Genomic DNA, 23,332 nt, shown 5'->3' with positions numbered 1-23,332 from the left:
GGAGAGAGGGGGGGGAAGGAGAGAGGGGGGGAAGGAGAGAGGGGGGGGAAGGAGAGAGGGGGGGGAAGGAGAGAGGGGGGGGAAGGAGAGAGGGGGGGAAGGAGAGAGGGGGGGGAAGGAGAGAGGGGGGGGAAGGAGAGAGGGGGGGAAGGAGAGAGGGGGGGAAGGAGAGAGGGGGGGAAGGAGAGAGGGGGGGAAGGAGAGAGGGGGGGAAGGAGAGAGGGGGGGAAGGAGAGAGGGGGGGGAAGGAGAGAGGGGGGGGAAGGAGAGGGGGGGAAGGAGAGGGGGGGGAAGGAGAGGGGGGGGAAGGAGAGGGGGGGGAAGGAGAGGGGGGGGAAGGAGAGGGGGGGGAAGGAGAGGGGGGGGAAGGAGAGGGGGGGAAGGAGAGGGGGGGGGAAGGAGAGAGGGGGGGAAGGAGAGAGGGGGGAAGGAGAGAGGGGGGGAAGGAGAGAGGGGGGGAAGGAGAGAGGGGGGGGAAGGAGAGAGGGGGGGGAAGGAGAGAGGGGGGGGAAGGAGAGAGGGGGGGGAAGGAGAGAGGGGGGGAAGGAGAGAGGGGGGGGAAGGAGAGAGGGGGGGGAAGGAGAGAGGGGGGGGAAGGAGAGAGGGGGGGAGGAGAGGGGGGGGAAGGAGAGAGGGGGGGGAAGGAGAGAGGGGGGGGGAAGGAGAGGGGGGGGGAAGGAGAGAGGGGGGGGAGGAGAGAGAGGGGGGGGGAGGAGAGAGGGGGGGGGAGGAGAGAGGGGGGGGGAAGGAGAGAGGGGGGGGAAGGAGAGAGGGGGGGGAAGGAGAGAGGGGGGGGAAGGAGAGAGGGGGGGGAAGGAGAGAGGGGGGGAAGGAGAGAGGGGGGGAAGGAGAGAGGGGGGGAAGGAGAGAGGGGGGGAAGGAGAGAGGGGGGGAAGGAGAGAGGGGGGGAAGGAGAGAGGGGGGGGAAGGAGAGAGGGGGGGAAGGAGAGAGGGGGGGGAAGGAGAGAGGGGGGGGGGAAGGAGAGACTGGGGGGAAGGAGAGAGGGGGGGGGGAAGGAGAGAGGGGGGGGGAAGGAGAGAGGGGGGGGAAGGAGAGAGGGGGGGGAAGGAGAGAGGGGGGGGAAGGAGAGAGGGGGGGGAAGGAGAGAGGGGGGGAAGGAGAGAGGGGGGGGAAGGAGAGAGGGGGGAAGGAGAGAGGGGGGGGAAGGAGAGGGGGGGGGAAGGAGAGGGGGGGGGAAGGAGAGAGGGGGGAAGGAGAGAGGGGGGGGAAGGAGAGGGGGGGGGAAGGAGAGAGAGAGAGAGAGAGAGAGAGAGAGAGAGAGAGTTTGAGAGTGGGGACAGGAGTATGAGAAAAGACTTGCATTTATATAGCACTTTTCACGTCCCAAAGTGCTTTACAGCCAATGAAGTATTTTTGGAGTGTACTCACTGTTGTAATGTAGGAAACGCAGCAGCCAATTTGCACACAGCAAGCTCCCACACACAGCAATGTGATAATGATCAGATCATCTGTTTTAGTGATGTTGATTGAGGATAAATACTGGCCGGGACACCCTGCTCTTCTTCAAAATAGGGCCGTAGGATCTTTTACTTCCACCCGAGAGCTGGGGGGAAAATGAGGCGAGGAGAGAGAAAGAGTGAAAGAAAGGAGTGTGAGTGAGAAGAGACCACGTCCAAGATTGATGAATTCCTTGGTTTGAGAGGCGCTGGCACTGTCGTTTCAAGGGCTCAGAATATTGGCTCTATGAGGAAGAACGTGAGACTTTGAATCCTCATCTCTCACCGCCCCCGCTCTGATGACCACACTGCTGACCCTGTGATGTCGTCAGCGAGCAGTGGGACCCTCGGCTTTGCCAAGTGTCCCGTGTTTAAAGGGATAGTGGGAGCCCGGAAGGTGCTGGTGAGCGAGCTGCGCTGTCCCGGGCGGCGCGCAGCCTCCCGCAGTCCACCAGCTGGGCCGAGGAAGCGCGGTGGGCAACATCCAAATCCCAATCAAAATCTGGCTCAAAATATTTGACAGCATAATCCTGCCCATTGCGCTGTATGGTAGTGAAGTATGGGGCCCGCTCAATCACCATAGCTACACTAAATGGGAAAAACACACAATAGAAGCCCTACATGCAGAATTTTGCCAAAGCATCCTTCGCACCCAAAGAAAAACGCCAACAAATGCATGCAGAGCCGAACTAGGCAGATACCCACTGATAATAAACATCCACAAACGAGCACTAAACTTTCTAAATCACCTCAAATCTAGCTCCCCAGACACCCTTCATTTTAAAGCCTTCCAGACCCAAGAGCTAAACCCAGAAAAGAGTCCCCTGAGTCAGCTGCTACTGAAACTAAGTACTCCTACTCAGCCAGACCCTGACCAGTCCCAGACCAACACTGCCGTCCAAACACCAATCCGAGTGAACCAAATCATTAAACAATGCAAAGAAACCTACCTGGAACATTGGAACAATGTAACCAAAAGCCAAAGCAGATTAGAATGTTACCGGGCCCTAAAAAGAGAATATAAACTGGCAGACTATCTCTCGACCATCAGAGACACAAAACAGAGACAGACCCTCACCAGGTACAGACTAAGCGACCACCAACTGACAATTGAAAAAGGAAGATACAAGAAATCCTGGCAGCCTAGAGAGAATAGAATATGTGATCAATGTCTGACCGGCGAGGTTGAGACAGAGATGCATTTCCTCCTAAAATGCGAAAAATTCAACACAACAAGAAACATATTATTTGACAAGCTCAGCCAAACAACCCCAGGTTTCAAAGAATTGGATGACCTGTCAAAATTGAGATTAGTCCTGGGAGAAGGAGACAGACCATACCTTGGTGCCAAATATGTAACAACATGTCACAACCTGAGGACTGTTTAAAATTAGTACTGAATGTACCCAACGATGTTCAACGACTTTAAATTAATATTGTTTAAACTAATATTGTATGTACCCAACGAAGGTCAAAATTGTTTGACACCTACAGAATGTTGGAAAACTGTACTTTTTGTTATGCAAGCTTTGGCAATATGGTTCCCTGTAAACTTTCATGCCAATAAAGCATTTGAATTGAAAAATTGAATTGAATTGAGAGAGAGATGCAGGAACTGCCTGTGAATTGGAACAGGTGGATAAAGCTGAACTGGCGGGTGGTATTCACAAAGCGAGTTTATTAAATATACAAATTCATTTTTAAAATGCAACACGTTTCGGAAATCAGCACAGCCCCACATGGAACAAGGCAATACAGAACCAACAAATAGCTGTGTGCGCAGACAGCGATTTCGACAGCATGATGGTCACTCGCTGTCACCCACGTACCGTGTGTCCCGTCCCAGATTAACCACGAACGGGGGATGTGCAAATGAATGCGAGATAGTGCATATTTCAGAGCACTGAAAGACTACTTCAATTATTGACATAGTGAAGAGATATCAGCTCCCATCAGGACTGCAGATTGTGTCGAACACAGCAGAGATTGCCAATAACTTGCCTTCAGTAGTAACAGCTTTTTAAAAAATAAATAGGCAGAGTCCCACTTGGGGGAATAGGTTATATAGGATGGACAGTGAAGTCTCAAAATGCTACATCGCAAAAGACACACGACGCATTAAAAAAATTTTTTTAAAAGCTTCTTTAAATATCTAGCATCAAAGCGGGCTGTTTAAAATAGTCCTGCATCTCAATCCTAAACCAGCCCGAAGTCAACCTCGGGAATCTAAAGAGAATCATTTCTCTGAAGGGACGAAGACCGCCGATTGGCTTTACATGTCGAATGCGGTCAGGGCTCGCTCGGTACCAAACCTTAAGGGGACATTCTCCCGCAGTCCAAGCGGGCGCTCCGTGTGATCACAATAAGCATGTGACCAGAGGTGCCACCAGGGCCGAGACTGATTCCAGTCATTGCAGTGACCGTCCAGGGATCAGGATCAGGGATTGTAATTCAGGACAATCTTTTGGGACATGAGCCTCGGCAGTGTCCCAAAAGCTCAGGGGAATGCACCCGACTCCCAGGTGTGTGTGTGTGTGTGCGTGCGCGTGTGCGCGTGTGTGCGCAGGGTAAAGGGATGTTGACTTTGCTGCATTGAGCTATCGGCCAGCTCGGACTCGGCCCCAGATCGTCCAGCTCTCACTTATGTCCAAACCCCAGGGCCGCTCTCTTCTTCCCCTGCCACAGGTGGCCGTGGATGGTCAGCGCGTCGACGCTGGCGGACATGGTCTTGGCCGGGATGACGTGGAACTGCTTGCGGTCAGAGTTGTACTTGTACAGGCACTCGATCATCTCCCTGGTGACCAGCTTGGGGCCGATTCCCCACAGTCTCTGGATCGCCCCGGTTTCCATGCAGAAAGAGTAGAGAGCCCGGAACTGACACTGGTAATCTCGGAACAGGATCAGACACTGATGCTGCTCACACTTCATCAGCTCCTGAAGAAGACAATAATATCTCACTGCATTCACACACAGAATCAAACCCTATACAGCATCAAAACAACAAGTTGTTGCATTTATACAGCGCCTTTAACTTAGTAAAACGTCCCAAGGCGCTTCACAGGAGCGTTATCAAACAGAATTTGACACCAAAACACACAAGGAGATACTGGGAGAGGTGACCAAAAGCTTGGCCAACGAGGTAGGTTTTAAGGAGCGTCTTAGAGGAGGAGAGAGAGGCGGAGAGGTTTAGGGAGGGAATTCCAGAGCTTAGGGCCCAGGCAGCTGAAGGCACGGCCACCAATGGCGGCGCAGATAAAATTGGGGATGCGCATGAGGCCAGAATTGGAGGAGCGCAGAGATCTCAGAGGGCTGTAGGAGATGAGAGAGATCGGGAGGGTGAGGCCATGGAGAAATTGGAAAACAAGGATGAGAATTTTTTAAAAACACCACGAGGTGTTGCCAGAGCAGGAGCCAGTGTAGGTCATAGAGTCATAGAGTTATACAGCACAGAAAGAGGCCCTTCGGCCCATCGTGTCTGCGCCGTCCATCAAGCCCTGTCCAATCTAATCCCATTTTCCAGCATTTGGTCCATAGCCTTGTATGCAATGGCATTTCAAGTGCTCATCCAAATGCTTCTTGAATGTTGCGAGGGTTCCTGCCTCTACCACCCTTTCAGGCAGTGAGTTCCAGACTCCAACCACCCTCTGGGTGGAAAAAGTTCCTCCTCAAATCCCCTCTAAACCTCCTGCCCCTTACCTTGAATCTATGCCCCCTTGTTATTGACCCCCCTACTAAGGGGAAAAGTTCCTCTTTATCTACCCTATCTATGCCCCTCATCATTTTGTACACCTCAATCAGGTCCCCCCCCTCAGCCTTCTTTGCTCCAAGGAAAACAACTCCAGCCTGTTTAGTCTTTCTTCATAGCTGAGGCGCTCCATCCCAGGTAACATCCTGGTGAATCTTCTCTGCACCCTCTCCAAAGCAATCACATCCTTCCTATAGTGTGGCGACCAGAACTGCACACAGTATTCCAGCTGTGGCCTTACCAGCGTTTTGTACAGCTCCATCATAACCTCCCTGCTCTTATACTCTATGCCTCGGCTAATGAAGGCATATGGGATACTTGCCGTTTTAACCACCTTATCTACCTGTTCCGCTGCCTTCAGGGATCTATGTACATGTACACCAAGGTCCCTCTGACCCTCTCAGCGAGCACATTGGGGCCTGATGAGTGAACAGGGCTTGGTGCGAATGGGGATACAGGCAGATGAGCTGAAGTGAAGCTGGAAACCTCTCCCTCATCAGTACAGACAATGGGGCCAAGATTCAGCATAAAACATCTTGGCCCAGAATTTCGGGTCTCCACGGGTGAGTACGCACGGGGTACTCGCCCGTAGGCCCAATGGAAGTGCCTATTTCCTGCATGCGCTGCGCATGCGCGGGAAACCGGCACTTCCGTTCCCCTGAAGGAAGGGGTTCAGAGGTCGAACGCGCGCGCGGGAGAGGCAGCGCGTGCGCATCGAACTTAGTTTTTTTCTTAAAACATTATTTCACGCGAGGGTAAGCCTGCTTTTTACAAGGTAAGTGGTGAATTAATTAAAATTAAAACATTTTTTCCACAGGTTTATTATTTTTAAATACTTTAAAGAAAGGTAAGTTTAATTTTAGACCCGTTAGAAAATAATTTATTTTTTCAAAAATTTAAATTGTTGTTTAATAGTTATTTCATGTAATTTATAGTTTATTTTAAAAAATGTGATTTTTTAAACAATTTATTTGAAGATTTAGTGCTATTTTGGGGCCGTAGTATTTATAAGTCTTGACAGCTCTTCCTGTCAATCTTATGAATGAAGCATTCCCTGCTCCGATTTGCTCTCCATGGTCCACGTGATCCCAGGGGACGCATCGAACTAACTGCGCCCCTGGGATACGCAAGCACTGCGCGCCGGCAGCTGGAGGAGGCCCCGGATCGGAATCCCACGGGAGCCCAGAGCTCAATGGCCGACGCGCAAGGTAAGTGCAGGTCGGGGGCTTGCACCCGCGCGGGAAGCCCCCGATCCGAATATTTATATAACACAGGAGTGTTACCAAAATAAAATGACACCGGGCCACATAAGGAGATATAGGACAGGTGACCAAAAGCTTGGTCAAAGAGGTAGGTTTTAAGGAGCGTCTTAAAGGAGGAAAGAGAGGTAGCGAGGCGGAGAGGTTTAGGCAGGGAATTCCAGAGCTTACGGCCCAGGCAACAGAAGGCACGGTCACCAATGGTGGAGCGATTATAATCAGGGATGCTCAAGAATTGGCGGAGCATAGAGGTCTAAGGGGATTACAGGGCTGGAGAAGATTAGAGATAATGAGGGGCGAGGCCATGGAGGGATTTGAAAACAAGGATGAGAATTTTTTTAAAAGGTGTTGGTTAACCAGGAGCCAATGTAGGTCAGCGAGCACAGGGGTGATGGGTGAACGGGGCTTGGTGCGAGTTAGGACACGGGGCAGCCGCGTTTTGGATGACCGCAAGTTCACGTAGGGTAGAATGTGGGAGGACGGCCAGGAGTGCGTTGGAATAGTCAAGTCTGGAGGTGATAAAAGTCTGGAGGGTTTCAGCAGCGGATGAGTTGAATTAAGGGCGGAGACAGGCGATGTTACGAAGGTGGAAATGGGTGGTCTTAGTGATAGAATGGATACTGGCTTGCATGAAGAAAACAGAGAGACACAGGGCAGGACTGGGGGGGTGGGTGTGCGCGGGGAACTTTGTGTTTGAGAGAGAATTGGACGAGTCTGATTCAGTATCAGGCTGGCTACACTTTGTCCTGCCCATTTACTCTCGAATCAGGTTCAATGCACCTGGGGAGGGCTAGCAAGGAAAGGGAGTACACATTAAATGGTAGGACACTGAGTAGCGTAGAGGAACAAAGGGACCTTGGAGTGCATGTCCACAGGTCCCTGAAGGTAGCAGGCCAAGCAGATAAGGTGGTTAAGGCAGCATACGGAATGCTTGCCTTTATTAGCCATGGCATAGAATACAAGAGTTAGGCTTCAACTGTATAAAACGCTGGTTAGGCCACAGCTAGAGTACTGCGTGCAGTTCTGGTCACCACATTACAGGAAAGATGTGATTGCACTGGAGAGGGTACAGAGGAGATTTACAAGGATGTTGCTGGAGTAGAGAATCTTAGCTGTGAGGAAAGACTGGATAGGCTGGGTCTGTTTTCCTTGGAACAGAGGAGGCTGAGGGGAGAACATAAGAAATAGGAGCAGGAGTAGGCCAATCAGCCCCTCGAGCCTGCTCCACCATTCAATAAGATCATGGCTGATCTGATCCTAACCTCAAATCTTCTATCACTCTCCATCCCACCCGAACCCATGTGATCTCCCGGGAGAGGCGAAAAACCAGATAAAGACCCAATGGCCAATTTGGGAGAAAAAAAATCTGGGAAATTCCTCTCCGACCCATCTAGGCGATCGAAATTCTTCCAGGAGATCACTCTGTCCCTATATTTTCTACAGTACTTACCTTCTGTAAAGGCGATCTCCACCCCAGCCAGGAACAGGAATAAAACCATCTCCTGAAATCTAACACAGAATTAGAACACAGTAGGAGCAGAACCAGGCTACACGGCCCCTGGGCCCACTCCACTACCCACAGGGCCATGACCATTCCGAACCTAGACTCATGTCCAATTTCCTGCCCGCTCCCCGTAACCCTTAATTCCCTTTACTTCTAGGAAACTATCTATTTCTGTTTTAAATTTATTTAATGATGTAGCTTCCACAGCTTTCTGGGGCAGCAAATTCCACAAACCTACCACCCTCTCAGTGAAGAAGTTTCTCCTCATCTCAGTTTTGAAAGAGCAGCCCCTTATTTTAAGATTATGCCCCCTAGTTCTAGTTTCACCCATCATTGGGAACATCCTCACCGCATCCACCCGATTAAGCCCCTTCACAATCTTATATGTTTCAATAAGATCGCCTCTCATTCTTCTGAACTCCAATGAGTAGAGTCCCAATCTACTCAACCTCTCCTCATATGTCCACCCCCTCATCCCCGGGATTAACCGAGTGAACCTTCTTTGTACTGACTCGAGAGCAAGTATGTCTTTTCTTAAGTATGGACACCAAAACTGTATGTAGTATTCCAGGTGCGGTCTCACCAATACCTTGTACAACTGCAGCAATACCTCCCTGTTTTTATATTCCATTCCCCTAGCAATAAAAGCCAACATTCCATTGGCCTTCTTGATCACTTGCTGCACCTGCATACTAACTTTTTGAGTTTCGTGCACCAGGACCCCCAGATCCCTTTGTACTACAGTACTTTCCAGTTTCTTGCCATTAAGATAATAACTTGCTCTATGATTTTTCCTGCCAAAGTGCATAACCTCACACTTTCCAGTATTGTATTCCATCTGCCAAATCTCTGCCCACTTACTTAGCCTGTCTATGTCCCTTTGCAGGTTTTTTATGTCCTCCTCACTCACTACTTTCCGTCCCATCTTTGTATCATCTGCAAACTTTGATATGTTACACTCGGTCCCCTCCTCCAAATCGTTAATATAGATTGTAAAGAGTTGGGGACCCAGCACTGACCCCTGCGGAACACCACTAGTTACTGGTTGCCAATCTGAGAAGGAACCATTTATCCCAACTCTCTGCTTTCTGTTAGAGAGCCAATCCTCCACCCACGCCAGGATATTACCCCCAATCCTGTGATTTTTTATCTTGAGCAATAATCTTTTGTGTGGCACCTTGTCAAATGCCTTTTGGAAGTCTAAATACACTACGTCCACTGGTTCCCCTTTATCCACCCTGTATGTTACTTCCTCAAAAAACTCCAGCAAATTTGTCAAACACGACTTCCCCTTCATAAAACCATGCTGAGTTTGTCCTATTAAATTATGTTTATCCAAATGTCCCGTTACTGTCTCCTTAATAATGGACTCGAACATTTTACCAACCACAGATGTTAGGCTAACAGGTCTATAGTTTCCAGCCTTCTGCCTACTACCCTTTTTAAATAAGGGTGTTACATTAGCAGTTTTCCAATCTGCCGAGACCTTTGCTGAGTCCAGTGAGTTTTGGAAAATTCTTACCAATGCATCCACAATCCCTACCGCTACTTCCCTCAAGACCCTAGGATGCAAGCCATCAGGTCCAGGTGATTTATCCACCTTGAGTCCCATTATTTTACCAAGTACCACTTCCTTAGTGATTTTAATCGTATTTAGTTCCTCCCTCCCTAGAGCCCCCTGTTTGTCCAGTGTTGGGATATTCTTAGTGTCCTCTACTGTAAAGACTGATACAAAATAATTGTTCAGTGTTTTTGCCATCTCCATGTTTCCCACCATTAATTTCCCGGTCTCATCCTCTAATGGACCAACATTTACTTTAGCCACCCTTTTTCTTTTTATATAACTATAGAAACTTTTACTGTCTGTTTTTATATTTTTTGCTAATTTACTTTCATAATCTATCTTCCCTTTCTTAATCAATCTTTTAGTTATTTTTTGCTGTCTTTTAAAGACTTCCCAATCTTCCATCCTCCCACTAGATTTGGCTACCTTATATGCCCTTGTTTTTAGTCGGATACTATCCTTAATTACTTTACTTAGCCACGGATGGCTATCTTTTCTTTTACACCCTTTTTTCCCCCTCAGTGGAATATATATTTTTTGGAAGTTGTAAAATAACTCCTTAAATGTACACCACTGATCATGTACCGCCTTACCCTTTAATCTATTTTCCCAGTCCACTCTAATCAATTCCGCTCTCATACCTTCATAGTCTCCTTTATTCAAGCTCAGCACGCTTGTTTGAGATCCAACCTTCTCACCCTCTAATTGAATATGGAACTCAACCATGATATGGTCACTCATTCCAAGGGGATCCTTTACTAGGACATTTTTAATTAATCCTGTCTCATTACACAGGACCAAATCTAAGGTTGCTTGCCCCCTGGTCGGTTCAGTTACATACTGCTCAAGAAACCCATCCCTAATACACTCAATGAACTCATCCTCAAGGCTGCTCTGCCCAATTTGATTTGTCCAGTTAATATGATAATTAAAATCCCCCATAATTATAGCTGTTCCCTTATTACAAGCCTCAACTATTTCCTGATTAATACTCCGTCCAACAGAGTTGCAACTGTTCGGAGGCCTATAGACTACACCCACTAGTGTTTTTTCCCCCTTATTATTCCTTATCTCCACCCAAACTGTTTCACTATCCTGCTCCTTCGACCCAATATCATTTCTCTGTATTTTAGTGATTCCTTCGTTTATTAACATAGCCACCCCACCTCCTCTCCCTTCCTGCCTGTCCTTCCTGATTGTTAAATAACCTGGTATGTTGAATTCCCAGTCATGGTCACCCTGCAGCCATGTTTCTGTAATGGCCACAAGATCATACCCATATGTCGTTATTTGTGCCGTTAACTCATTCATTTTGTTACGAATGCTACGTGCATTCAGATAAAGAACTTTCAAATATGTTTTGTAACACTTAGTTCCTGCTTTTTCCCTTTTTAGTACTTTACTTTTTGCTCCATACCTTCTCTCCCTTCCTGACACATTCTGTTTTTTAATTCCCCCACTGCTACCTAAGTCTATGACCTTCTCTGTTGTCATTTCTGTTATTTGCTCTCTAGAAACCTCCCCCCCACTAATTAGTTTAAAGCCCTCTCTACAGCCCTAGTTATATGATTCACCAGGATTCTAGTCCCAGCACTGGCCAAGTGAAGCCCGTCCCAACGGAACAGCTCCCTCCTGTCCCAGTATTGGTGCCAGTGTCCCAAGAAGCAAAACCCATTTCTCCCACACCAGTCTTTGAGCCACGCATTTAACTCTAATTTTATTTATCCTAGCCATATTCGCTCGTGGCTCAGGTAATAACCCAGAGATTATTACCCTTGAGGTTCTGTTTTTTAATTTGACCCCTAGCTGCTCATACTCCTTTAACAGAACCGTCTTCCTTGTCCTATCTACGTCGTTTGTACCAACATGGACCACGACAACTGGATCCTCCCCCTCCCACTCCAAGTTTGTTTCCAGCCCAGAAGAGATGTCCTTAACCCTCGCACCGGGCAGGCAACACAGCCTTCGGGACTCCCGCTCTTGACTGCAGAGAACCCTATCTATCCCCCTAATGAGGGAGACCTTATTGAGGTGTATAAGATTATGAGGGGCCTAGATAAAGTGGATCGAAAGGAGCTATTTCCCTTAGCAGAGGGGTCAAAAACCAGGGGGCACAGATTTAAAGTAATTGGTGGAAGGTTTAGAGGGGATTTGAGGGGAAATGTTTTCACCCAGAGGGTTGTGGGGGTCTGGAACTCACTGCCTGAAAGGGTGGGAGAGGCGGAAACCCTCATCACATTTAAAAAGCACAGGAAACTTTGTGCTATCCGGCACCGACGGGACGAGCTGTTGCCGTCCCATCAAAACTGCCGGACAAACCAGCACTAATGTTGAAACATACGGAGATTTTGAGCTCCGTATCTGGCAACAAACCCAACAGCTTCTAAACAGTCGGCCGGACCTTGCAAGCGTCTCTGTAGCTTAGCAACAGCTTCAGCGAGACCTTGCAGAGCTTGACTGTTGAGAGAAAAAAGCAACGAAAAGAAAAAAAACCTAACGAAACGGCTCCTGATTTTTGCCAGTGGCTCGAGCTTGCCGGACATTCAGCCTCCGGATAACACAAAGTTTCCTGTACTTGGATGTGCACTTGGGATGCTGTAGCCTACAGGGCTACGGACCAAGAACTGGGAAGTGGGGTTAGGCTGGATAGCTCTTTGTTGGCCGGCGCGGACACGATGGGCCGAAATGGCCTCCTTCCGTGCTGTAACTTTCTATGATTCAACACTCCAACGGGTTTCAACAGTGCTCAGGATACTGGGCGAGGGCGACAAGGAGGAGGTACTGAACGCAATAGCAGCAGTTCGATAATGGAACAATCACGGAATCGGAGGTCCGTACATCTCTACGGAGATTAACTCCACTCCCTCAGAGGGTGAGCAAGAGTTCTCTCCAATTGCAAAATCCAAGTGTGAAATCAGAACACAGTGCTAGGACCCCAGCTATTCACAATATAAATTAATGATCTAGACAAGGGAACTAGATGCAATATCTCCAAGTTTGCAGGCGACACAAAGCTGGGTGGGCGTGTGTGCTGTGAGGAGGATGCCGAGAAACTCCAGGATGATTTGGACAGGTTGGGTGATTGGGCGGAAGCATGGCAGATGCAGTATAACGTGGATAAATAAATGCGAGGTTATCCACTTTGGTGGCAAAAACAGGAAGGCAGATTATTATCTGAACGGCAATAGATTGGGAGAAGGGGAAGTGCAACGAGACCTGGGTGTCCTTGTGCACCAGTCGCTGAGGGTAAGCATGCAGGTGCAGCAGGCGGTTAAGAAGGGAAATGGTATGTTGGCCTTCGTAGCGAGAGGGTTCGAGTACAGGAACAAGGATGTCTTGCTACAGTTGTACAGGGCCTTGGTGAGACCGCACCTTGAGTATTGTGTGCAGTTTTGGTCGCCTTATCTGAGGAAGGATGTTCTTGCCATGGAGGGAGTGCAGCGAAGATTCACCAGACTGATACCTGGGATGGCAGGAATGACGTATGAGGAGAGATTGGGTCGATTGGGCTTATACTCGCTGGAGTTTGGAAGAATGAGGGGGGATCTCATTGAAACTTATAAAATTCTAACAGGACTAGACAGACTAGATGTAGGAAGGATGTTCCCGATGGTCAGGGAGTCCAGAACCAGGGGTCACAGTCTAAGGATAAGGGGTGAGCCATTTAGGACAGAGATGAGGAGGAATTTCTTCACCCAGAGAGTGGTGAACCTGTGGAATTCTCTACCACAGAAGGCAGTAGAGGCCAATTCATTAAATATATTCAAGAAGGAGTTAGATATATTTCTTAAGGCTGAAGGGATCAAGGGGTATGGGGAGAAGGCAGGGACAGGGTACTGAATTTGGATGATCAGCCATGATCTCATTGAATGGCGGAGCAGGCTCGAGGGGCCGAATGGCCTGCTCCTGCTCCTATCTTCTATGTTTCTATGTTAAACACCAGGGGTTGGCGCCTGTGCTCGTGTGTGGCGGGTTTATTTGGCGCGCTAGCAGAGACACGGTGAGTTTATCCCGCTTTACACAACGCACCTCAATCGCCTGGATCCGCTGAGCTTCGTTGGCCTTCCCCGCCAGGCAGCAGTAACTCAAGGCATTGTGGAGAATCAGTCGGTTGGATTTGGCGCTGGGCTCCTTGAACAACTTCAGGCCTGCGGGACAGCATGGGAAACACGTCAACAACGCGGGACCTCAGCCACAGTTTCCGCTCGCCAAAGACTGGCTGCTTCTCTCCACCCTCTGGCTTTGCCCCGACTCACCAGCCTCCCTCAGCTCACAGCCAATGGTCACCCTGATCACGGGCAATAGCCCGAAGGTGGCGGTGGAGGTTGGACATCTGCAGAACTGACCATTTCCATCAGATACTCCCGCCCTCACTAACATCCCCACCGCGGGCTGATCATCCAAATTCAGTACCCGGTCCCTGCTTTCTCCCCATACCCCTTGATCCCTTTAGCCTTAAGAAATATATCTAACTCCTTCTTGAATATATTTAATGAATTGGCCTCAACTGCCTTCTGTGGTAGAGAATTCCACAGGTTCACCACTCTCTGGGTGAAGAAATTCCTCCTCATCTCTGTCCTAAATGGCTTACCCCTTATCCTTAGACTGTGACACCTGGTTCTGGACTCCCCCGCCATCGGGAACATCCTTCCTGCATCTAGTCTGTCTAGTCCTGTTAGAATTTTGTAAGTTTCAATGAGATCCCCTCTCAATCTTCTAAACTCCAGTGAGTATAAGCCCAATCGACCCAAGCTCTCCTCATACGTCATTCCTGCCATCCCAGGTATCAGTCTGGTGAATCTTCGCTGCACTCCCTCCATGGCAAGAACATCCTTCCTCAGATAAGGCGACCAAAACTGCACACAATGCTCAAGATGTGGTCTCACCAAGGCCCTGTACAACTGCAGCAAGACATCCTTGTTCCTGTACTCAAACCCTCTCGCTATGTAGGCCAACATACCATTTGCCTTCTTAACCGCCTGCTGCACCCGCATGCTTACCTTCAGCGACTGGTGCACAAGGACATCCAGGTCTCGTTGCACTTCCCCTTCTCCCAATCTATTGCCATTCAGATAATAAGCTGCCTTCCTGTTTTTGCCACCAAAGTGGATAACCTCACATTTATCCACATTATATTGCATCTGCCATGCTTCTGCCCAATCACCCAACCTGTCCAAATCATCCTGGAGTTTCTCGGCATCCTCCTCACAGCACACACGCCCACCCAGCTTTGTGTCGTCTGCAAATTTGGAGATATTACATCTAGTTCCCTTGTCTAGATCATTAATATATATTGTGAATAGCTGGGGTCCAAGGACTGATCCCTGCGGTACCCCACTAGTCACTGCCTGCCACTCGGAAAAAGACCCGTTTATTCCAACTCTTTGCTTTCTGTCTGCCAACCAGTTTTCTATCCAAGTCAATACCTTGCCCCCAGTCCCACGTGCCTTAACTTTACATGCTCATTTCTTATGCGGGACCTTATCGAAAGCCTTCTGAAAGTCCAAATACACCACATCCACTGGTTCTTCCTTATCTATTCTACCAGTTACATCCTCAAAAAATTCCAGTAGATTAGTCAAGCACGATTTACCTTTTGTAAATCCATGTTGACTTTGTCCGATCCTGTCACTGTTTTCCAAGTGCTCTGCTATTACATCTTTTATAATGGACTCTAGCATTTTCCCCACTACCGATGTCAGGCTTACCGGTCTATAATTCCCCGTTTTCTCTTTACCACCTTTTTTGAATAGTGGGGTAACATTAGCTACCCTCCAATCCATGGGTGCTGTTCCAGATTCCATCGAATGTTGGAAGATCTCATTGAATGGCGGAGCAGGCTCGAGGGGCCGAAAGGCCTACTCCTATCTTCTATGTTTCTATCACTGATTCCACTCAGGGTCCCTGTCCTGCAGACCCTACATCTCAAACAGACACCCCTACAAAAGGGAGCGTCACCCAGCTGGAGAAGGCAGTGTCAGACAGAGCCAAAAGCCCAGACTAGAGGAGATTGAAGAAGCTAGTCCGAACCCACGCAGCTAGGAGTTTCCAATCCCTCTCGACACTGGCAGAGGTACGGAGGTCAGATCTTGAATTCCCCACTATCCCTCCAAATAACTGAGCTTTGGCAATGGTGTGCGTGCATCTTTCAGTGACTGGCCTCTGCAGCCAGGATGCCTCTAGTACCTGTCTGCTCAACAGGAGGCGATGTGGAGGCCGGGTTTCTCGCCAAGTCCTTCTCCTCTGGAATTGTTCTCCTCGCAGTCAGGTGTGAGGCTCCCACTACTTCAGCCTGCAATCTAGAGTCATAAAAAGCAAGGCAACATTAAAACATCTTCAGCCCGTGTGACTGGCATTAACTACAGGCTCTCGCCCACAGAAAGATGGGTGCACCGAGGTTATTGCCGATAGACAGAATCGGAGTGCAAGGAATTTACTTGCATTTAATACAGCGCTATTCACGGCCTCAGGACGTCTCAAATTCACAGTGCGTTTCGAAGCGTAGTCACTGTTGCAATGGGGGATACGCAGCAGCCAATTTGTGCACAGCAAGATCCCACAAACAGCAACGAGATGATGGCCAGATCACTAATGGGCAGACGGAGAGGAGGTTGGGATTAGGTGCTGGGCCCTGCCACTCCCACTCACACGTTTCCCACTCTGCTCCTCTCTCCGCTGTTCCCGAGGACGTGAAGCTGCCCATTACCCGGATACGAGCCTGCAGAGGCAGCAGCCGGTGGTGGTGGCTCTTCCCCGGTCCTGGTCCTCAGCAGCTCATTGCTGTCAATGCTCAAAGTGCATGGCCCCCTCGGCCAAGGAATGAGAAGGCAGTCTCCACGGAAACAAGCCCAGATCACCTGGTGGGGGGGGGGGGGGGGGGGGGGGGGGGGAAAGGAGTCAGTGAGCTCCCAACACTCCTGTCTTCAGTCAATCTTCTGTTTTGTCATTTAGCCCCTCGAGCCTGTTGCGCCATTCAATGAGATCATGGCTGATCTGTGATCTAACTCCACCATCATCAAGTTTGCGGATGACACCACGGTAGTAGGCCAGATCACCAACAACGATGAGTCAGCCTACAGGGAGGAGGTCCAGCATCTCGTGAAGTGGTGCACCGATAACAACCTGGCCCTTAACACCAAGAAAACAAAAGAAATCATTGTGGACTTCAGGAAGTCCAAAGGCGGAAGTCACACCCCCATCCACATCAATGGGGCTGTGGTGGAAAGGGTGGACAGCTTTAAGTTCCTCGGAGTCCACATCACGGAAGACCTCTCCTGGTCCCTCAATACCTCCTCTCTGGTGAAGAAGGCCCAGCAGCGCCTATATTTCCTAAGGAGGCTGAAGGGATGTAACCTGTCACCCCTGATCCTCTCTAACTTTTACCGCTGCACTATAGAGAGCATCCTGACGAACTGTATCACAGTGTGGTATGGCAGCTGTAGCTACTATGACCGGAAAGCCCTGCAGCGGGTAGTCAAAACTGCCCAACGCATTACCGGCACCCGGCTACCGACCATAGAGCACATATACCAGAAACGCTGTTTACGGAGGTCACGGACCATCATCAAAGACCCTACCCACCCCAGCCACAGTCTGTTCGCCCTCCTGCCGTCTGGGAGACGCTACAGATGCATTCGCACCCGAACGACCAGATTTAGGAACAGCTTCTTTCCCAGGACTGTCGTCCTACTGAACTCCACAAATAAACTCTAAAGCCTGCACATCTGTCAATGCACTTTATTATGGTCATATTTATGTTAATGTATTACAAGCCAAATGAATGTTGAATGTTTAAATGTCTTAATCTAAATGTACACTCTCGGGAGCCGCAAGCCTACATTTCGTTGTACTGCACTTGTGCACTAACAATGACAATAAAAGTTGATTTGATTTTGATGATTTGATTTTGCTATACCCGCCTTTGGCCCATATCCCTTAATACCTTTGGTTACCAGAAATCTATCAATCTCAGATTTAAAATGAACAATTGTTGTTTGCGGAAGAGGGTTTCAAACTTCTACCGCCCTTTGTGTGTAGAAGGGTTCAGGCCGTTCAGAGGTGATGTCACGAAGCACTTCACACAAAGGGTGGTGGAAATCTGGAACTCTCTCCCCCAAAAAGTTGTTGAGGCTGGAGGTCAATTGAAAATTTCAAGACTGGGATTGATAGGAGGTTGTTGGGTAAGGGTATTTAGGGTTACAGAGCCAAGATGGGGCGATGGAGTTAAGATACAGATCAGCCGCGATCTCATTGAAAGGTGGAACAGGCTGGAGGGGCTGAACGGCCTCCTCCTGTTCCTCTATTCCAAAACCTTACTGACCCTGCCCAGCGAAGTTTGATCCTGGCACTGGCTGGCCCAAGGAGTTTCATTCTCCAGCCTCAACACGTCACATCTTAATAATGTCAAAAAAGTCTTTTAAAAGAATGAAACACACAGAGATATAAAACTGGCGCACTTACTCCTGAGCTCGGAGTCCCGTTGCAGCAGCACTGGGCAGCTTGTCTGGAGTTCGTCCTGTAGCAAGGATCCAAATAACAAACAAACAGTCAGCACCTTTCTCCAATCTTCTGTCGTGAAGTGTCCACCACTCAGCCCCGCTCTCAGACGCTCCGCTCACCCGCCGACGCTCCGCTCACCCGCCCTCCCCTTCTCTCTCGCCCCCCGGCCCTCACCGCCCCTCCTCACTGACCCACCCCCCCAACACCTCCTCCAATCTCACTGACCCCTGACTCCCCCCAGACCTCCTCCAATCTCACTGACTCCCCCCACACACCACCTCCAATCTCACTGACCTCTGACCCCCCCCCAACACCACCTCCTATCTCACTGACCCCCTCACACCACCTCCAATCTCACTGACCTCTGACCCCCCCCAACACCACCTCCTATCTCACTGACCCCCTCACACCACCTCCAATCTCACTGACCTCTGACCCCCCCAACACCACCTCCTATCTCACTGACCCCCTCACACCACCTCCAATCTCACTGACCTCTGACCCCCCCCAACACCACCTCCTATCTCACTGACCTCTGACCCCCCAACACCACCTCCTATCTCACTGACCTCTGACCCCCCCCCAACACCACCTCCTATCTCACTGACCCCCTCACACCACCTCCAATCTCACTGACCTCTGACCCCCCCCAACACCACCTCCTATCTCACTGACCCCCTCACACCACCTCCAATCTCACTGACCTCTGGCCCCCCCAACACCACCTCCAATCTCACTGACCCCCCCCCCCCCACACACCACCTCCAATCTCACTGACCCCTGACCCCCCCACACCTCCTCCAATCTCACTGACCCCTGATCCCCCCCACACCTCCTCCAATCTCACTGACCCCTGATCCCCCCCCCACACCTCCTCCAATCTCACTGACCCCTGATCCCCCCCCCACACCACCTCCAATCTCACTGACACCCCCCCCACCTCCTCCAATCTCACTGACCCCTGATCCCCCCCACCTCCTCCAATCTCACTGACCCCTGATCCCCCCCACCTCCTCCAATCTCACTGACCCCTGATCCCCCCCACCTCCTCCAATCTCTGACCCGACCCCCCACACCTCCTCCAATCTCACTGACCCCTGACCCCCCCACATCTCCTCCAATCTCACTGACCCGACCCCCCACACCACCTCCAATCTCACTGACCCCTGACCCCCCCCACACCTCCAATCTCACTGACCCGACGCCCCCAGACCTCCGCCAATCTCTGACCCGACACCCCCACTCACCTCCTCCAATCTCACTGACCCGACCCCCCCGCATCTCCTCCAATCTCACTGACCCCTGACCCCCCCACACCTCCTCCAATCTCACTGACCCGACCCCCCCACACCTCCTCCAATCTCACTGACCCCTGACCCCCCAGACCTCCGCCAATCTCTGACCCGACACCCCCACACACCTCCTCCAATCTCAGACCCCTGACCCCCCCCACACCTCCTCCAATCACACTGACCCCTGACCTCCCACACACCACCTCCAATCTCACTGACCCCTGACCCCCCACACCACCTCCAATCTCACTGACCCCTGACCCCCCACACCACCTCCAATCTCACTGACCCCTGACCCCCCACACCACCTCCAATCTCACTGACCCCTGACCCCCCCACCTCCTCCAATCGCACTGACCCCTGACCCCCCCCCCCACATCTCCTCCAATCTCACTGACCCCTGACCCCCCCACACCTCCTCCAATCTCACTGACCCCTGATCCCCCCACACACCTCCTCCAATCTCAGACCCCTGATCCCCCCCAGACCTCCGCCAATCTCTGACCCGACCCCCCACACCTCCTCCAATCTCACTGACCCCCCCACACCTCCTCCAATCTCACTGACCCCTGACCCCCGCCAATCTCTGACCCGACACCCCCACACACCTCCTCCAATCTCACTGACCCCTGACCCCTGACCCCCCACACCACCTCCAATCTCACTGACCCCACCCTCCAGGCACACCCCCCGGGCGCGAGGATCGATCGCTTTCCAGCAGGACACTGACCAGGTTTCGAGCTGCTCTTGACCTTGGCCGGAACGGTGTCCTCTCTCTGCAGTCGTTCCTCCTTCACTATCTGCCTGGAATCACATTAAATCACCAGCGTTGGGATCTCGGAAGCTCGAGACTTCAGCAACAAATTCTCCATTAAAAAAAAAACACGGGAAAGTGGAAGAGCCGCCATTGCCCTCAACGTTCAACACAGGGCCCAGGCAAAGGGAGGAGCCAAGCCATGCACAGCAAGCTCCCACAAACAGCAGTGAAATATATTGCAAGCGCGATCCAATCTCACTCGCACTAGCCCTCCCAATCACCGAGTGTCCAGACCGGTGAGTGTGCGAGTCTCTGCCCAGCACCAACCTCCCCTCGGGCCTCTCTGCCCCAAACAGTGTGAACCAACACTCACCTGCCCGCCTCGCGTTTGCACCGGAGTGCTGCCTCCTGCTGGCACCGCCGGAGTTTGACTTCCTCAGCTCTCCGCTGCTGCCGCTGAAGGAACAAGATCCGTCTCCGTGCCGACGGGTCCACCTGGCGAGGAAGGCATGGCGTTAAAGGGGCAGGCACCCACTGCAGTTGAAGTCACCTTCCCCCACCCACGCCCATCTCCGGATGTGGGCCTCGCTGGCAAGGCCGGCCTTTATTGCCCACCCCCTAGTTGCCTGGAGAAGGTGGCGGTGGGCCGCATTCTTGAACCACTGGTACAGGAAACTTTCGACTTACCGGCACCTAAATAACCGGAAATCTCGGTTAACCGGCAAAATTCAGGAGTAGGTTCAGGTAACTTTTATTACTTGCCTTCCTCCATTTGTTGCTGTGCAAGGGTGTGGCTGCAGCTGTTGCTAAGCTACAGAGACGCTTGGAACTTGTGGCCATTGTTCTGAACCTGTTGCTAAGCAACAGGGTTTGTTGCTTTATACGGTGCGCTCAGCTCCATATCTTTTACTATAGCTTTTGGTTATCCGGAATTTTTGATGAACCGACACCACGTCGGTCCCGGATAAAAAAAAGTTTCCTGTACGTTATTCTTTGCTGGGCCACTTTCAGAGGGCAGTTAAGAGTCAACCACATTGGTTTGGGACTGGAGTCACCTGTAGGCCCAGACCGGGTAAGGACGGCAGGTTAGTGAACCATTTGGGTTGTAGCGACAATCAGGCAGCTTCGTGCTCACTTTTACTGACTCCCGCTTTTGATTTCCAGCTATTTTATACTTATACATACTGAAGGCAAATCCCGACACTGCCCTGGTGGGAACAGAGTGTTGTCCGGATTACTAGTCCAGTAACATACCCACTAATCCACCGTATCCCTGGCGGAGGGGGGAACACCAACAATGTGCATTTATATAGTGCCTTTAACATAGTAAAACATCCCAAGATGCTTCACAGGAGCGATTATAAAACCAAATTTGACAATGAGCCCACGTAAGGAGATATTGGGACAGCTGACGAAAAGCTTGGTCAAAGAGGTAGGTCTTAAGGAGCGTCTTAAGGAGGATACCTGGGATGGCAGGAATGACGCATGAGGAGAGATTGGGATTATATTCATAAGAACATAAGAAATAGGAGCAGGAGTAGGCCAATCGGCCCCTCGAGCCTGCTCCGCCATTCAATAAGATCATGGCTGATCTGATCCTAACCGCCAATCTACTATCCGAGAACCATCTCCTGAATCTAACAGAATTAGACACACGAAAATAGGAGCAGGATCAGGCTACACGGCCCCTGGGCCCGCTCCGCTACCCACAGGGCCATGACCGATCCGAACCTAGACTCATGTCCAAATTCCTGCCCGCTCCCCGTAACCCTTAATTCCCTTTACTTCTAGGAAACTGTCTATTTCTGTTTTAAATTTATGTAATGATGTAGCTTCTACAGTTTTTTGGGGCAGCATATTCCATGGACCTACCACCCTCTGAGTGAAGTAGTTCCTCCTCATCTCAGTTTTGAAAGAGCAGCCCCTTATTCTAAGACTATGCCCCCTAGTTCTAGTTTCACCCATCATCGGGAACATCTTCCCCGCATCCACCCGATCCAACCCCTCGCTGGAGTTCAGAAGAATGAGAGGAGATCTGATTGAAACTTATAAAATTCTAACAGGACTAGACACAGGAAGGATGTTCCTGATGGTCGGGGAGTCCAGAACCAGGGGTCACAGTCTAAGGATAAGGGGTAAGCCATTTAGGGCAGAAATGAGGAGGAATTTCTTCACCCAGAGAGTGGTGAACCTGTGGAATTCTCTACCACAGAAGGCAGTGGAGGCCAATTCATTAAATATATTCAAGAAGGAGTTGGATATATTTCTTAAGGCTAAAGGGATCTAGGGATATGGGGAGAAGGCAGGGACAGGGTACTGAATTTGGATGATCAGCCATGATCTCATTGAATGGTGGAGCAGGCTCGAGGGGCCGAATGGCCTACTCCTGCTCCTATCTTCTATGTTTCTATGAAAGAGAGGTAGCGAGGCGGAGAGGTTTAGGGAGGGAATTCCAGAGCTTAGGGCCTCGGCAGCTGAAGGCACGGCTGCCAATGGTGGGGGAATTAAAATCAGGGATGCTTAAGAGGCCAGAATTGGAGGAGCGCAGATATCTCGGAGGGTTGTAGGGCTGGAGGAGATTATTAAATCTCACCCAGCAAACGTGGAAGAGGGCGGGTGAGAAGACAGTTCAGATTTACCTATTTGCACAGAGGTTTTTGTGGGGGGTGAGTGCATCAGGAAATTCCAGAGAGGGTTGGGCAAGTGAGAAAGATCTGCCCGGAGGGAAGTGAGTGGTGTGATGTGTGGGATGTGATATTTCCTCAAACACTGGGACAAGTACTTTTTGAAGTGTAGTCACTGTTGTAATGTAGGAAACGCTGCAGCCAAATTGAGCACAGCAATCTCCAACAAACAGCAATGTGATAATGACCAGATCATCTGCCTTTAGCACTGTTAGTTGGATAAATATTGGCCCCAGGACACAGGGGAGAACTCCCCTGCTCTCCTTCCAATAGTGGCCATGGGAACATTTACGTTCACCTCGGGAGAACAGACGGGATCCCGGTTTCACGTCTCATCCGAAAGATGGAACTTCTAACAGTGCAGCGCTCCCCTGGAACCGCCCCAGAGAGTGCAGCGCTCCCCTGGAACCGCCCCAGAGAGTGCAGCGCTCCCCTGGAACCGCCCCAGAGAGTGCAGCGCTCCCCTGGAACCGCCCCAGAGAGTGCGGCGCTCCCCTGGAACCGCCCCAGAGAGTGCGGCGCTCCCTCAGTACTGCCCCTCCGACAGTGCGGCGCTCCCTCAGTACTGCC

The 23,332-nt window shown here is 50.6% G+C and overlaps 1 protein-coding gene across 3 annotated transcripts in view; it reads right to left on the bottom strand.

Annotated features, from left to right (window-relative positions):
- Positions 1–3,116: 3,116 nt before the first annotated feature.
- Positions 3,117–23,332, bottom strand: part of LOC147096497 (calmodulin-regulated spectrin-associated protein 2-like) — an 80,451-nt gene continuing 60,235 nt past the window's right edge. For 2 of the 3 annotated variants that reach the window (XM_085975296.1, XM_085975297.1), the window contains 6 exons: positions 20,452–20,573; positions 20,052–20,125; positions 17,991–18,045; positions 15,717–15,829; positions 13,560–13,678; positions 3,117–4,392 (listed from right to left, as the gene is read on the bottom strand). In XM_085975296.1, coding sequence (XP_085831422.1) covers positions 4,096–4,392; positions 13,560–13,678; positions 15,717–15,829; positions 17,991–18,045; positions 20,052–20,125; positions 20,452–20,573 — 780 coding nt within the window. In that variant the 3' untranslated portion in view covers positions 3,117–4,095. The remainder of the gene's footprint in view (positions 4,393–13,559; positions 13,679–15,716; positions 15,830–17,990; positions 18,046–20,051; positions 20,126–20,451; positions 20,574–23,332) is intronic. The other variant, XM_085975298.1, reaches the window with a different exon arrangement.

Source organism: Somniosus microcephalus, unplaced genomic scaffold (assembly GCF_052327205.1).
Source record: "Somniosus microcephalus isolate GS21.2 unplaced genomic scaffold, FLI_Smic_1.0 unresolved_chr1, whole genome shotgun sequence".
Taxonomy (NCBI): domain Eukaryota; kingdom Metazoa; phylum Chordata; class Chondrichthyes; order Squaliformes; family Somniosidae; genus Somniosus; species Somniosus microcephalus.
This window is presented reverse-complemented; position numbering and strand designations above follow the sequence as displayed.